Here is a 15,223-nt window from a genome sequence, read left to right on the forward strand (position 1 = left end):
CTCCAGAAGTCCTGGTGTTTGTCTACATTCTCTCTGGCAAACTTCAGTCTGGCCTTGATGTTTCTCTTAGGGAGCAAAGGTTTCCTCCTTGCACACCTCCCATGCAAGTTAAACTTGTGCAGTCTCTTTCTGATTGTAGAGGCATGCACTTTCACATCAACAGTAGCCACAGCCTGCTGTAGGTCCTGTGATGACATGTTAGGGTGTTTGGAGACCTCTTTTAGCATCTTGCGGTCTGCTCTCGAGGTAAACTTGCTTGAACGACTAGACCTGGGCATGTTGGCAGTTGTTTTGAAAGCCCTCCACTTGTTGACTATTTTCTGGACGGTGGAATGGCTGATTTCAAAATCTTTTGGGATCTTTTAAAATCCCTTACCAGACTCGTAAGCTGCTACAATTTTCATTCTAAAGGCCTCAGACAGCTCTTTTGCTCTCACCATGGTGCTCACTCTCACTTCAACAGTCAGGAGCACACCAAACTAAATGTCTGAGGTTTAAAATAAGGCAAGCCTCATTCAAAATGCTGAGTAACGATCTTCTAATCATGTGCACCTAGTATGATATACTTGTGTGTCAGTTGAGCCAATTTAAGTGGGAATAAATGTGAGGGTGTCCTAACTTTTTCCTCAGTTAGAATATGCATTTTTGTAGAATTACATTTACAGACGATCTTGAAAAGTCTTTTCTTCAGTTTTAATTGTTTAGCTATATTCGTATAATCTCTCAGTATTAGGGTGTCCTAACTTTTTCACATGACTATAACTGGTGGTACTTTGACTGTTTACAAGTACTAGACATACTATTCTATGACGCCATACTTTCAGGAACACAATTCAGTGAGGGAGAATTCATCTTTCAGCAAGACATTGGTCCCAAGCATTCACCAAATGTGATGAAACGATACCCTGAGGGTACACTAATGAAATACTCACAACCGTGGATTGACCTGCCCTAAGTTCCGTTATGAGCATTATCCGGGTTGTATGGACAATCAAACAACTTGACTTAATTGTTGTGTAGTGAAAAACAGAACATATGAAACGATACTCCTCAATCGCACATTGACAAACAGTATGGCAATATGAAAACAAGGGGTAATGTTTAGAGTAAAACAAAGTACTTACTTAAAAAATAATAATGCATTGTTCAATTTGTTTTTTTTTTTTTTTTTCTTGCCTCAACGGTAAGTATGAAAGTTTATAACGCTAAAAATCGGATTTCGATACTTACGGTGAGCTGAACACAGACTGCATTTTTTGTGTAACAACAAACGAACAAAAATCATTTGTATTTCCTTAGTGATGGTTAGTATTATTAATAAGTATACTTTTTAGTTGTCATTACTCATTGTTAACGGTTCATGAGTAAGAGTGTCGCTCATATGTTTCCAAAATTAATTCCATTACTGTAGTGTTTACCAAACTTTAAAAGGTGGCGCCATCTACCTTGCCCGGCATGATCACGTGGTTAAAGCATTCGACTCTCAATCCGAGGATCGCGGGTTTGAATCTCGGTCACATCAAACATGCTCGTCCTCTCAGTCATGGGGGCACTATAATATTACCGTAAATTCCACTATTCGTTGGTAAAAGAGTAGCCCAAGTAGCGATGGTTAGTGATAACTAACTGCCTTCACTCTAACCTTACACTGCTAAATTAGATTGTTCTCATGTAGCTTTTCGCAAAATTTAAAACAAAACAAACCAAGTCTTCCTAAATTAGCGATCCTTTATTAAAATAATTTTCTCGAGCGATAACAGCAAAAAAAAAACAACAACCTTTCTTTATCTGTTTTTAATATTATTATTTTCAAATAAAAATGTCTGTAAGGAGTGAATAAATTCAAAACCAGAAAAAAGTTTGTCGTCTCCAGTTCTTCTGTTTCTTCCACCGTTAATTTTGAGCTCTTCCTCCAAAAGTGACCCCCGCTAGTACAGCGGTATGTCTTCGGATTTACAACGCAAAATCAGGGGTTCGATTCCCCTCGTTGGGCTCAGCAGATAGCCCATGTGGCTTTGCTATAAGAAAACACACACACACACTCCTCCAGAAGTTACGCCCCTCAAGTCTGTTTTTACAACGCCATAGGCAGAATTCTAGTACGGTATTTTCCGCCTAATAAGCCGAATTTCTGGCCCTAAATTTTGGACCTGATTTTTGGGGGTCGGCTTATTGGCCGATCACTCCTTTCGGAAATTTATTCTTCTTAGGAAATGTTTTTCTTTTGAAAATTACCATAGGCGGTAATTTTGTCCCATCAGCAAAGCACGTTAAGACTACAGTGAAACGTTGTTTCTGGAATTTCATTGGTTACCTAATTACAGTGAGTGGAGCCAATAACGAATGACATATTGATTCCATCTCTGTCTCAATACGACACGTTCTGCTTTACTACAGAACGCCAATGATCACACACAATATGCATGCTGACGCTGAAACGAGACTAAGAAATCATTTTGAAGAAACTTGTCACTTCTTAAAAATGGCTTCGGCTTATTGGGCGGTAATAAGCAAAAACCCTCATTTTCAGAGCTGAAAATTGGCCTCGGCTTATTCGGCGATTCGGCTTACTAACCGGAAAATACGGTTATTAACTACCGAGATCAACAGTATACTTATTATTACATCATCTGATGTGGGTTAATTCTTTCTGATAAAAGATACAAAAACGCGAATAAGATTTAAAATAGAACTAACCATTATTCTGCAACATTTGTTAACGTTTTGAGAATGACAGAAATATAAACAATAAAATGATATTTGCTTGTTATAACTGTTATTGTTTAAGTTACAAACATTTTATTGCAACCACAAAGCTTGCGTAAATTTATTCGCATTGTGCAATTTTCGGTTTGATTGGCTTGGCTTGAATTTCGCGCAAAGCTACATGAATGCTACTTGGGCTACTCTTTTCTAACAAAAGGCGAGATTAATGGTTACATTGTAACGCTCTCACAGCTGATAAAGTGAGCGTGTTTGGTGTGACAGAGATTCGAATCCACGACCCGCAGATTGCGAATCGAGTGCCTTAACCACCAGTCTGTTTCCATTTGAGCAACCTACAACTGCAATAACGATAAATAAAAATTGAGATTAATTAAATACAATTACAACTTGCCAGATGGGTTAAGGCGTTCGACTCGTAATGTGAGGGTCACACGTTCGAATCCCCGTCATACCAAAAATTATCGCCCTTTCAGCCGTGGAAGCGTTATAATATGACAGTCAACCGAACTATTCGTTGGTAAAAAAGTAGCCCAAGAGGTGGCGGTGGGTGGTGATGACTACCTGCCTTCTCTCTAGTCTTCCACTGCTAATTAGGGACGGCTAGCGCAGATAGCTCTCGAGTAGCTTTCCATATAATTCAAACAAACAAATGAACTATCTTCTAACATAAAACATAAACACATGCAAATAGAAACAACTATGCAGTTTATATTTAATAAGGGGAATACTTTAAAAGCAGGAACTGCTTCTTCGAATATCATTTTGAGTAGCGATTCCTTTTTTTTTTTTAATCACAATAAGTACTAAAGTGGATTACAGAAAAAGACACCGCAAAACGTAAACATATTTGTATTTTAATATTATTTGTAAAGTAATAATCTTAAATAATTTTCAACAAATAAACAAAGAGAGTAATATGTTTATTTGAAGTTAAGCATAGAGCAACAAAAAGGGCTATAGGTGTTCTACCCAACGCAGTTTCGAAACCCGAATTCTAGCTTTGTAAGTACGCGGAAATACCGCTGTGCCACTGGTGGGGAGGCACAAAATATAATAACACTACTAGTTTTTCTGAAATATATTAGAAATATGTGACCTAATGAAGAGCAGTGTATATGTGTGTGTTTGTCTTATAGCAAAGCCACAGCAGGCTATCTGGTGAGTCCACCGATAGGAAGCGAAACCCCTGATTTTAAATGAAGAGGAAGTCATTTAATATTTTTATTTGGTTGAGCACACTTAAGCCAATCATTTATACTGGACATTTAATTTCTTAACTGCTTTCAAGAACGTGGATGGGAATACACGGACAATGCTTGGAATCGAACTTTCGTTAGACATTTTTTTTACTATATACAGAATCACCCCTTTTTTGTTTGGTGTTATACGAGAACTGGATATGAAACAAGGAACCGGTTCAAATATAGAATGTGTTATTTTGCACATAGAGACCTAGTTTAAAAAAAAAAAAACGATTATTCCGCGTTCCTATTATTAAAAATGTTCTGGGTTTCTTGTGAACAAAATTAATCACTAAAATAAAGGTCGCTTGGAAAAAACAACAAAAATCATAATTTACAATATCAGAGGTTTAAAATTTCTAAAGGAAAATATTGTGCATTCAGCATATGTTATTGATAAAAAATATTCCACTGAGATAACATCTGATAATTGAGCTCCTGGATTAAAAAAACAACAAAAACAAAGCCTGGTAACCTCCTCTAAATCGAAGCACATCCTGGTTGTAATACTTTTGGAGCCTCAGATTCAGAAACGATTAATTAAATCAAGAGTTTCGTCTTTTGTTGGATAGGAGAAACTTCTATCAAATTAACATATGTCAATGAAACAGCGTATATACCGATTACTGTTTGTTTGTAATTAAGCGCAAAGCTTTACAAAGGGCTATCTGTGCTGTGTCCCAGACGAGTATCAAAACAGTTTCTAGCATTATGAGTCAGAAGTCTTATCAATGTGCCACTGAGGAGGAGCGTGCCATTTGCATGGGATACGTTTGAAATTAGTAAGGTTAGAGCACGGTGGTACTTTGTACAATACGAGATTAATGCGCTTCGTAATTGTGAGACGTTTTTCTTTAAATTAACACGGCCACTAAGTTCACAAACATATGTTCAATTCATAAACATCATCATAAAACACTTTCTTACGAACCTTCATTGACCTACTATCAAAATAATATGAAAAAAAAAATCCTTCATGTTACACTGAAGTCCAAAGTGTTTTCGAAGCCTAATACAGAACTTGCACCTGGTATTGTTGAGGAAACCAGTCAGTTTAATAAATGAACTTTCAAATAAGTTAAACTTTTGTATATCGTAGTAACCTATATGCACTGATACTTGTTTCTTTCGTGGAAAACAGGTTCATCACAGTATATAGAGTGTTTGCAATATCAAAATCGGTTTAAAAAATATTACTACACAGAATGAAGTTAAAGAGGAGAATTGTAACACTTTGAATCATCAATAAACTCTTGAAATGCTGGAAGAGTAAGAGCTATTGTTTGTTCAGTAACGACATAAAAATGCCTGCCTGTTTCCTTGTAATCTTTAACGAGCTGTTCATTGTTCGAGACATCACGAGGTATGGGCAACTTACAAGCTCGTGCAATTAATCGTAGAAAACTGGGTCGTCTTGATTTGGGATGGTTGTCCTAGTAAGTTATAAACAGTCTTTGCGGATGACCCTTTGTGTTAGTTATGTTTTAACCACTAGTATGCATAATCTCTCACAACAGGTATGGCCACCTCGTGACGAATGCTCTCTCTCTCACACACACACATTCACACACACATACTCTTAGTTACAGAAAAGTACCTTGACTGAATAAAAGGGCGCGAAACTAAATAAATAAAGCTAGCAGAAAAGACTTCAACAAATCTTAGCTCTTTAGAAAGTTCAGCTACCTTAGAGGTAAAAAGTCCTAAAACTTAAGAAAGTCAACAAACAAAGAATTGTCCCCCTTTTTTTTAACAAACTTCTTTGGTTTCTATAAGTTTTTTGATTAATTTGCTTTTAAAAACAATTACTTAACGCTTAGATACAAACCTGGATATATGAATCAGACCTAATTTCAGAGTAGGTTGAGACGACGTTGGACGGTCGCCAAAAAGGGCTACTTACTAAGTCTATAAACAACACACAGGTAATATTGGTGCATTCCCAAAAATGCCTTGTAGCTGTCATACGGTGACTTACTACCTAGCCTTACTAACATATTTGACTTTTTTTGCGCTGGTTTCTACATCTATGGGAATCTTCGCAGACAAGCATGCAAACATACGAGGAAATAGAATCGGGACAGTTTCAACTAAACTTTGTAGAACCTTTCAGGTATTTCATAATATATTAAGTATAAATGCATTTCGTGCAAGTATCTAAGTATTTTACTTTTTGTATGCGTATGATAATTAATATTTAGAGATTTAAATATAAAAAGTGATTTTTAATAAGTGATTTGGACTTGTTACGCAGTATTCTTGCGGTTAATATCTTAATTGTTCGCGTTTAACTTTCACATCTTTTAACAATGTGTAAGTGTGTACAAGACGCATTATTTCAGATATACGTGTCGTTATATTTTTGCTTCATATGGTATACTTTCCTACAATTTTAAAGAGTTTTGCCTAAGTTGACCCGTTGCATATTTCTTGGTGTTTTACACTACCTGAAGAATGCTAAACACTTCACAACTTCATAACCGCATTAATGTATACTGTTTATTCGTGTTAACATATCCAGTGCGCAACTGAAAATGTTAAGTCGTATAAAATAAGTAATCATACGTTTATCAAATTTAACACTTACAATAACCCATTATTTTGTGTGTGTGTGTTCGTCTGATAACAAAGCCACATTGGGCTATCTGCTGAGGGAAATCAAACTCCTGATTTTAGCGTTGTAAATCCGTAGACTTACCGCTGTACTAGAGAGGGACCATCATTTTGTTCCATTACAAATTCCAAAAGCGTGATATAACAGTAGAGCACCTAGCGGATTATAGCGGATAATTACATGGAATTAGGTTGCTTGAAAGCGTGAGAAAAAGGGTCGGAAGCAACTGTGACATCGGATGACACTGTCGTCCTCAGTTGATCTATACAAAATGAACATAAAAATGAGAGTGGATGAATAAAGGGGAAAAAAGAATACTTTTTTATATTCTCATTGGTCGATTTTTCTTTCTCACTCACCACCGATGTCTTGAAGAATAAATATTAATATTCAACTAAATAGAAGTAAGTTTGATGACCTGTTTGATTTTCAACTGTTCACTTTTCTGTAATTTACTTATTTCATTATGTTTCTTTAGACTCGCTGAAATGGTGACATTTAAGGTGTAATTTACTAAGTTTGGAGAAGTAGGGTTTTGCACTGCTACTAATTAAATTGCAAAAAGTTTCCAAGCATACTCTGTAAACACCATACGTATGAAGCAATAGAAATAGTTCTATGACATTCACGAGTTACGATAACAACAGAAACATCTCAATATTATATACGCACGCGCAGCTCTACATCACACCCTGACAGGTTACGACAGTAAAAAATAAATCCGTACCATATACCCAAGCAGTGTGTCATTTAGAACAGATTGGTAATAGCGCGTATTTAATCGTATAATCTTGTAGTGAAAACATCCAAATGTCTTACACCTGCATGCAGCAACAGCAGATAGGAACAACTAAACATTGTATATTTATGTGTTGTTGTTTTGAATTAAGCACAAAGCTACACAATGGGCTATCAGTGTTCTGCCCATCACGGGTATCGAAACCCGGTTTTTAGCGTTGTAAGTCTGCACACATTACGCTGTGCCACTGGGGGGCAATATATTTATGGATACCAGTAGTAGAAACATCTCGATATCATAACCCATGTATAGCAACAGTATTATTAGTATGGCATCTTATACTCTTGTCTAAAGACAGCAGAAACAGCTCAACACATTACACCATGTATAGAGACATTAATAGTTCAACATTATACATTTGCGTGTAATGACAAAAATGGCTACACAAAGCAGCCATGTGTAACGAAATAATAGCTCAACGCCTTACACTCTTGTGTATTAACAGTAATAGCTCAACGCTTCACCAGTGTATAATAACAATTATAACTTGACACCATACACAAGTATGTATTGACAGTAGTAACTCAACACCCGTGTGTTGTGACAGTTACAGCTTGACACCTTATACGCATTTCTAGCGGCAAGAGAAATAATTAAAACATTGCATCATGTGTTTAGTAAAAGTTATTAGTTGACATTATACACCCATGCGCAGTGAAATTAATAGCTTCTCACCACACACCCAAGTCTTTTCACAGTAAAAATAAATCAGCATCTTACACCAGGTAGAGTCACGGTAATAGCTCAACACCATGCGACCACACAGAAAGAACACGTCGAATCAAAACACCTTTATATGATAAAGTAAAGTTGTGTCATAAGTTGATGATAGTTTTAATACATAGATGTTTTCAGAAGCGTAGGTTGTAGCGGTGGCAACCTGAGTGACACTTCTGAGAAAACGCTATCAACAGACGGACATTTAATCCATCTAATATTGTTATGGGGAAGAGTATCAAACGTAATATGAATTTTCAAAACTATTCTAGAATAGTGAAGATAATATAAAATAATTCAGTTTTAGTTTTTGTGTCTAGTAAACAGAAATATCAAAATATGTTTCAAACTAGAGCAAACTAGCACATGGATAAACAGATTAATAAGTGGTTTTATATAAATGTGCCTCTCAGTGACACAGCGGTATGTTTGCCGGACTCACACTGTTCGAAACCAGGTTTTGAAACCCGTTGCAATCAGAGCAAAGATAGCCTGACGTGTAGCTTTGTGCCTAATTCCAAACAATCAACTATATAAATCAATATTATATTTTTACTTCATTCTCTCCTATTGGGTTGCTACTAAAAAGAATATCACTCATCACGATTCACTCTTGGTTCCGATTTTATTTTGATCGAGCCTGCACAACATATAATCAACCATGGATTTCTTCGCGGTGACCTAGTCTGCTCAAGGTGGTTCCTTTCTGAAGAAATAAAAAAAAAAGGACACGTCTTTCCCTTTTCCGCTCCCTTCCCGTTACGAAGCACGATAAACTCGTTTCCTTTGTTGCTGTACTCTACGTTCTATCCATCAAGCAGACTTTACTCTGTTGCTGGATCGTTTTTCGACGATGAAAAAAGTAGTTAATAACAGCAATTAGATAAACTCGGTAAATGGAGAGGTTAAGTATTAGGTTGTCACTCTTTCTGTGCTACTTAATGCGATGGTTTGGTTTGTTTTGAATTTCGCGCAAAGATACACGAGGGCTATCTACGCTAGCCGTCCCTAATTTAGCAGTGTAAGACTAAGGGAAGGCAGCTAGCTAGTCATCACAACCCACCGACAACTCTTGGGCTACTCTTTTACCAGCGAATAGTGAGATTAACTGTTACATTATAAAGTCCCTACGGTTGAAAGGACGAGTATGTTTTGTGCGACGGGGATTTGAACCCGCGACCTTTAGATTACGAGTCGAGTGCCTTAACCACCTGGTGATGGAAGAATGCTTGTTAAGTTTTAACAAGAAGCTTAACTCTAACAGAAAAAGTGCTCTTACAACATGACACTTTTGAGAGCACAATGAGTTGAAATGAATGCTCTTTCCATCGTAACATAATTTTGCATTATTGAGTTTAAATTGCACATGCAAGAACTGGCAATAATAGTAACTCAATTTCATTAATCGAAAAGATCATTAATGAAAACGTGGATTTCTAAAAATACATGGAGTTAAAAATGCAGTTAAAACTGTTTTTAGAAAGAAAATATATTAAAATGTTAAATATAAGTTAATGCTGTATAAGTAAATGTCTCGTGAAGTTGGTTAGAAAAGTTTATTCATTGCTTATTAAATTTTCGTAAAGACGACTTTTCAGTTTTCTCGTTGAAGTGTCCAGTTATTTATTCGTGATTACGAGAAACCCACTTGAAGTAAAAAAGAGAGTTTGTAACTGATCATTGCCGAGCACGTGTGCTAGGGACGAGAGTGTAAACGGGTACGGGATTATAGGGAGTGTTACAGTAATCTATACCTTTTTACAATAGTGCTGAACACATATGAATCTCAAAATATTGGATGGCAAAAAGAATGTGCTATGTAGATAATTATAACTCATGAGTGAAAGAAAAAATTGTATAACGTTATATACCATCCACCTCATACCTATATCTAATGCCGACGAGGCTTCTCGTAATTCCAAGGTTCTTCAGGCCAAATGGGATACAGTTATTTATGATAGCAAACTGTTTGACAACTGTTATGATATAAGCTGGATTACACTAGTGAAGTGTAATTTTCGTCAGCTTTATTTATGTCGTTATGTACGAGAATTAGGGTATGATATAGCACTGTATTATTTATTCATCGTAAAAGTAAATTAGTTATTATTATGCATTTGTTTCAACATCAAGTTATTTATTAGTACTATTATTTGTCTATTTTAACACCAAATTTATTATTATTATTGTTTACCTATTTTACACCAAATTTATCGTTCTTATTATTATTTCCCCTTTATAACTTCATTAATTTATACATCATCCGGAAGAACAAGCGAAATAGAGCCACTGTTCATGATCTAACTGAAACAGGTTCAACAGCACATGTTGTAGTTGAGGCTTGATCCATCTGAGAGATATTTAACTGCACTTTATCAGGACACAAAGTTATGATCAACTTAAGACAGGTTCAACTACACATCTTTGTGTAGATAAGTTAGTATCAACCTGAAACAAGTTTAATCACACACCTTTAGGCAGCAACGTTAGGATGAACCCAAAACAGGCTTCTTCGTGTAGGTAAATTATGATCTACTTGAAACAGGTTTAACATCTTACCTTCATGAAGGTAAGTTATGATCCATCTGTGTCCATGTAAACTTTTAACAGGACGTTTCACAAGTAAACACAGTTAAAGTGACTACTACTGCTACAGTTTCTGCTTGCAAAATAGTAATATTTCAAGGCGTTTAGCCTTTACCTGTTTTGAATACGAAATTAATTAGAAAATATTCCTTGCGCCATTTCTGTCTTGTCATTTCATTCCAGCAAAAGGAGTCAGAGGGCCATCGAAGGGTTGCGCCTTTTTGTGTTAATTTTAGGAGAGTATAAAACACCACAAACATGATTTATTATAATGGTATACATATACATTTGTTTTGAATTTCACGCAAAGCTACACGAAGACTATTTGCGCTAGTTGCCCCTTATTTACTAGTATAAGACTAGAGAGAAGGCAGCTAGTCATCACCACCCACGCCAACGCTTGGGATAGTCTTTTACTAATGAATAGTGGGATGAACAGGGACGTTATAACGCCCCCACGGCTGAAAGGGCGAGAAATTTTGGTTTGACGGGGATTCGAACCCGCGACCCTCAGGTTACGAGTCGAACGCCCTAACCACCTGGCCATACCGGGCCTTAATAGTGTAAGACACTGAATTCTACCAAAACAGCGAAAGCTTGTGTTTAAGACAAACAGTAAAATAACAAATAATAAATATTAAATCAGAGCTTTAAGAAGATCATTTAATGAGCTTAAACACGAAATTCTGACTCTCACTCATCTCTGAGTCTCGATGGGACAGTGGTAAATCTGGAAACTTACGACACTAAAATCCGGCCTGGCATGGCAAAGCGTGTTGAGGCGTTCGAAGATAAATTGAGAATACTTTTCCTCTTAGCCATCCATATACCTAAACTATACATGCAAAAATTATATATTCCAATGAAAAAATAACCTGTAATCGTACCTACTCTAGTAGGAATATTTCGAAGAAGAAATACTTAATAATTTATATAATAATAACTCTTATTTTTTGTATATTTCACTCCTCCATGTATGTCGACGTATAAAACATCTGATTTTATAGATTAAATAACAGAACAAATTATGATTTGCAAATAACGCACATAAAACTGACAGAAGTTACACTTCATTAACTTAAAACTAGTTCACATCATGATACTTGTTGTTCATGAAGGTTTATAATATAAATAGCGTTCCAACCATTTCTGTATCCAAGTCGAGCTCTGGCAATGAGCGAAAGGCCTTGTCGGCTTTGGATATAGCAGACATAGATTGGTTTTGTATATTTTGTTATATTCTTCTTTACTTTCACTTTTAAGTTCTTAGAATTGAAATAGATTTATGCACACAGTTATATATATTGAACAAAATATATAATTAGGTAAACAACTTTACAAATAACCAAAACAAATGACTGTTTTGGATCATCAAAATAAATTCCTGTGTATTTAAAGTACTAATTTGATTGAAGAAAAGTCTGCTATAGCTAATAACTTATCGTTAACAAATAATTCAACATTAAAACCATATTTGATCACTTTGAAGGGCCCCCCAGTGGCTCAGTGTTATGTCTGCGGACTTACAATGCTAAAATCCGGGTTTCGATACCCGTGGTTGACAGAGCACAAATAGCCCCTTATATAGCTTTGTTCTTAACTCAAAACAACATCATTTTGAAGGTTTAATGTCTCAAATGATAGTTTTTTACTATACACACATGCGAAAAGCTTTCCTTACATTCTCGCATTTAATACTCGAGACTTAAACTAACTGCAGTGCATTATTTTTTGTTCTCCAACAAGACAGTTATCGGTTATTCATATAAACCAAACGACAGATTGGAGGCTTTATCCTTATAAAGAAATCATCCATCAGAAACTGTAATTAATGCTGTAATAAATAGTTTTTAATCATCATCTGTGTTACAGACAAAAAGTCACTGGAAATACGCAAAATTTAGAAAGTATGAATAAAAATCTTGCAAATTATCAGCCCTGGCGTAGCTTTTGTTCACACCCACCTTCTCTTGTTCTGTTGAACCTTTCATTTATTTAGTACTGGTAGTCAAGTATACTTATTATTATTATTATTTTATTGTTCCTATTTCTAATGAAACGTTAATTACACGTTTCGGTGCCCTAATTAAAGAAAGCGTAGAAATAGAGTGAATGAGAAGGATAGGCTACCCTTAAAGTAAACCTCAGTTACGTGTCACCTTTACTAAAAGTAATCATTCATTTTGTGTCACCCATACTAAAAGTAATCATTCATTCCGTGTCACCTATACTTATAGTAATCATTCATCCGCGTCACCTGTACTAAAGATTGTAATTAATTTCGTGTCACCTATACTAAAAGTAATCATTAATTTCGTGTCACCTATACTAAAAGTAATTATTCATTCCGTGTTACCTGTACTAAAAGTAATAGTTAATTTCGTGTCACCTTTTCTAAAAGTAATCATTAATTTCGTGTCACTCACACTAAAAGTAATCATTCATTCCGTGTCACCTACGCTTAAAGTAACCATTCAATCCATGTGACCCCTGGTTTTGACATTAACCATCTATTGCGTTTTGTAACCTACAGGTAAAATGTCTATTTCTCTTACTTAATACACATATAAATTCTTCAGTTCTATAGATGAAAGGTTTTACTTCGATGTAATAGCCTACAAAAACCAATACTTGTTTCTGTTAGTTCGTCAATTAAACAATGTTACTTCTACTTAACACATCCATTTGTAACTAACCATGATATTTCATAAAATTACATTATTAGTTTTGTTGAGCTAGTTAAGTTAGATATTCGAAGAAAACATTTTTCGTAACGTATTTTTATAATGCGTACAATGGAGTGTTTACTCTATGCTGAGTGGAAAACGTGAAACTCTGGTACCGTAAATGGAATTATTGTGATATTAAATAAACGCGTTTTTGGCTCTCCTTTTATTTCGAAATAGGTTAGTCATAGCAAAATTTCTATAAAACCAGCAACAAAGGAAACGAAACTTTACGTAATACAAAAACTTCTCTTCACGAATAATCTGGTGGATAATCATTAAATGCTCTAACATTATAAACGGTTCTCAATTTTCACCACCACCAGCAGTTCATATGTGACATCTTTTGACAACTGGCGGGCACACTTTTGCCAAGATAATAAGTTGATAAGTATATTACACTCAGAATACGAAACTCCACCTTGTACACTTGATCACGTGACTTTCCCTTCTTGGAAACGTTGTTTGAAAGAAAATAGAAGTTTTTGTTGTTGTTGTTTTTTCATTTGGTGAATGTCTTGCAAAGGTATTGAGGATTACTGCGATGATAATGCATGACTTGAAAAGTGGCAGACAAGGAGAAAGGTATTTAGACAACACAACCCACAACTCTTTTAACGGCGAAAAGCGATATTGAACGTTACATTATAATGCTCCAAAATCAGAAAGAGGAAGCATATTCGGCGACTGTTTTGGACCCTGCTCTTCGTAAACTATCATATCAGACCAGGCCTCAATAGAATTTACATTCTTAGTATATTTAATTAGGGGAAGGGGGTTACTACCCACTGTATACGAAACATAGCCTCACATTAGGTAACAAAACCAGTTCAAGACTCAGTTGATTATGGTAAGCTAATGTAAAGTTCCCAAAGGGTCAGTAATAAGTTTACTGACCTACAATACCAAAATGCGCTTCAATTCCTTTTAATAGACAGAGTGGAACCAGCGTATTGAGTAGCTTTGCGCTAAAACATACAAACAAAAAATAACGTGAATATAATATGTTTCCTATCACAAAGGTTACTTATTTAATAAAGACAATAAGTGAAAGCCTTACAAATCATTTGAAAATTTCTTGTACTAATTAATCATGTTACTTCTTTTATCTTATTTTGTTTGAGAAACTATTGATTTTTAGATAAAATATTCTTAAGGAAAACTCTTTGCTTTTGTAATGTTACAACTATATCGTTTTTCCTATATGGCGTGAGATTTTCATCGTTTAGAATTCTAAGCATATGATATATCGACACCTGCTGTGAAAAACGGAGAAAGATAGGATCATTTAGTTGTTCTCAAAACTTTGAGAATTATTAAAAGTTACCTCCTACTGGGAACTTCTGAGAACGTAGAACATTCCTGACGTCAATGGATATGATAAAGGCAAAGCAGAAAGGGATTAGCCAAAGAGCAATAGTAAGACATGCGGTACTCTTTGTAATATATGCTTAGTGCATACTGAATTTACGTTACACTGGAAGTTATGATACATTTCACGTATTAATCAGGGAGATTTAAAAGCATTTTAAATAAAGACTTGTTTCACTACAAGTCTTGACAGCCGACCAGATGACCTTGGAAGCCACTGACCCCGTTGATGGAAAGTTAGAAACAGGAGGAACGGGTGGTGGAGTAACTATTTTGTTGCACTTGTCGTCTGCAGCTATTAGGGTGGAATTTATTACGTCAAAGCAATATTTCATTGTGTTGTATCTCAAGTGACCATAGGAGGGATTTGCGTAACTAGTTTTCTAACATGTGCAGCGATTAGTTAAGGCCACGCTTACGTTTCAATAAAATGTTTTTCATT

At 35.5% G+C, this 15,223-nt stretch overlaps 1 protein-coding gene across 2 annotated transcripts in view; it reads left to right on the top strand.

The window, feature by feature from the left end:
* Positions 1-15,223, top strand: part of LOC143229458 (protein spaetzle 3-like) — a 37,581-nt gene that overhangs the window by 2,673 nt on the left and 19,685 nt on the right. Inside the window, exon 1 of one of the 2 annotated variants that reach the window (XM_076461797.1) lies at positions 5,814-6,081. The exons of the other annotated variant lie outside the window; for it this stretch is intronic. Within the exon in view, the coding sequence (XP_076317912.1) occupies positions 5,917-6,081 (165 nt within the window). The 5' untranslated portion in view covers positions 5,814-5,916. Of the gene's footprint in view, positions 1-5,813; positions 6,082-15,223 lie in introns of those variants that run through there. 2 annotated transcript variants of the gene reach the window in all.

The sequence above is a fragment of the Tachypleus tridentatus genome, chromosome 10 (genome assembly GCF_004210375.1).
Source record: "Tachypleus tridentatus isolate NWPU-2018 chromosome 10, ASM421037v1, whole genome shotgun sequence".
Taxonomy (NCBI): domain Eukaryota; kingdom Metazoa; phylum Arthropoda; class Merostomata; order Xiphosura; family Limulidae; genus Tachypleus; species Tachypleus tridentatus.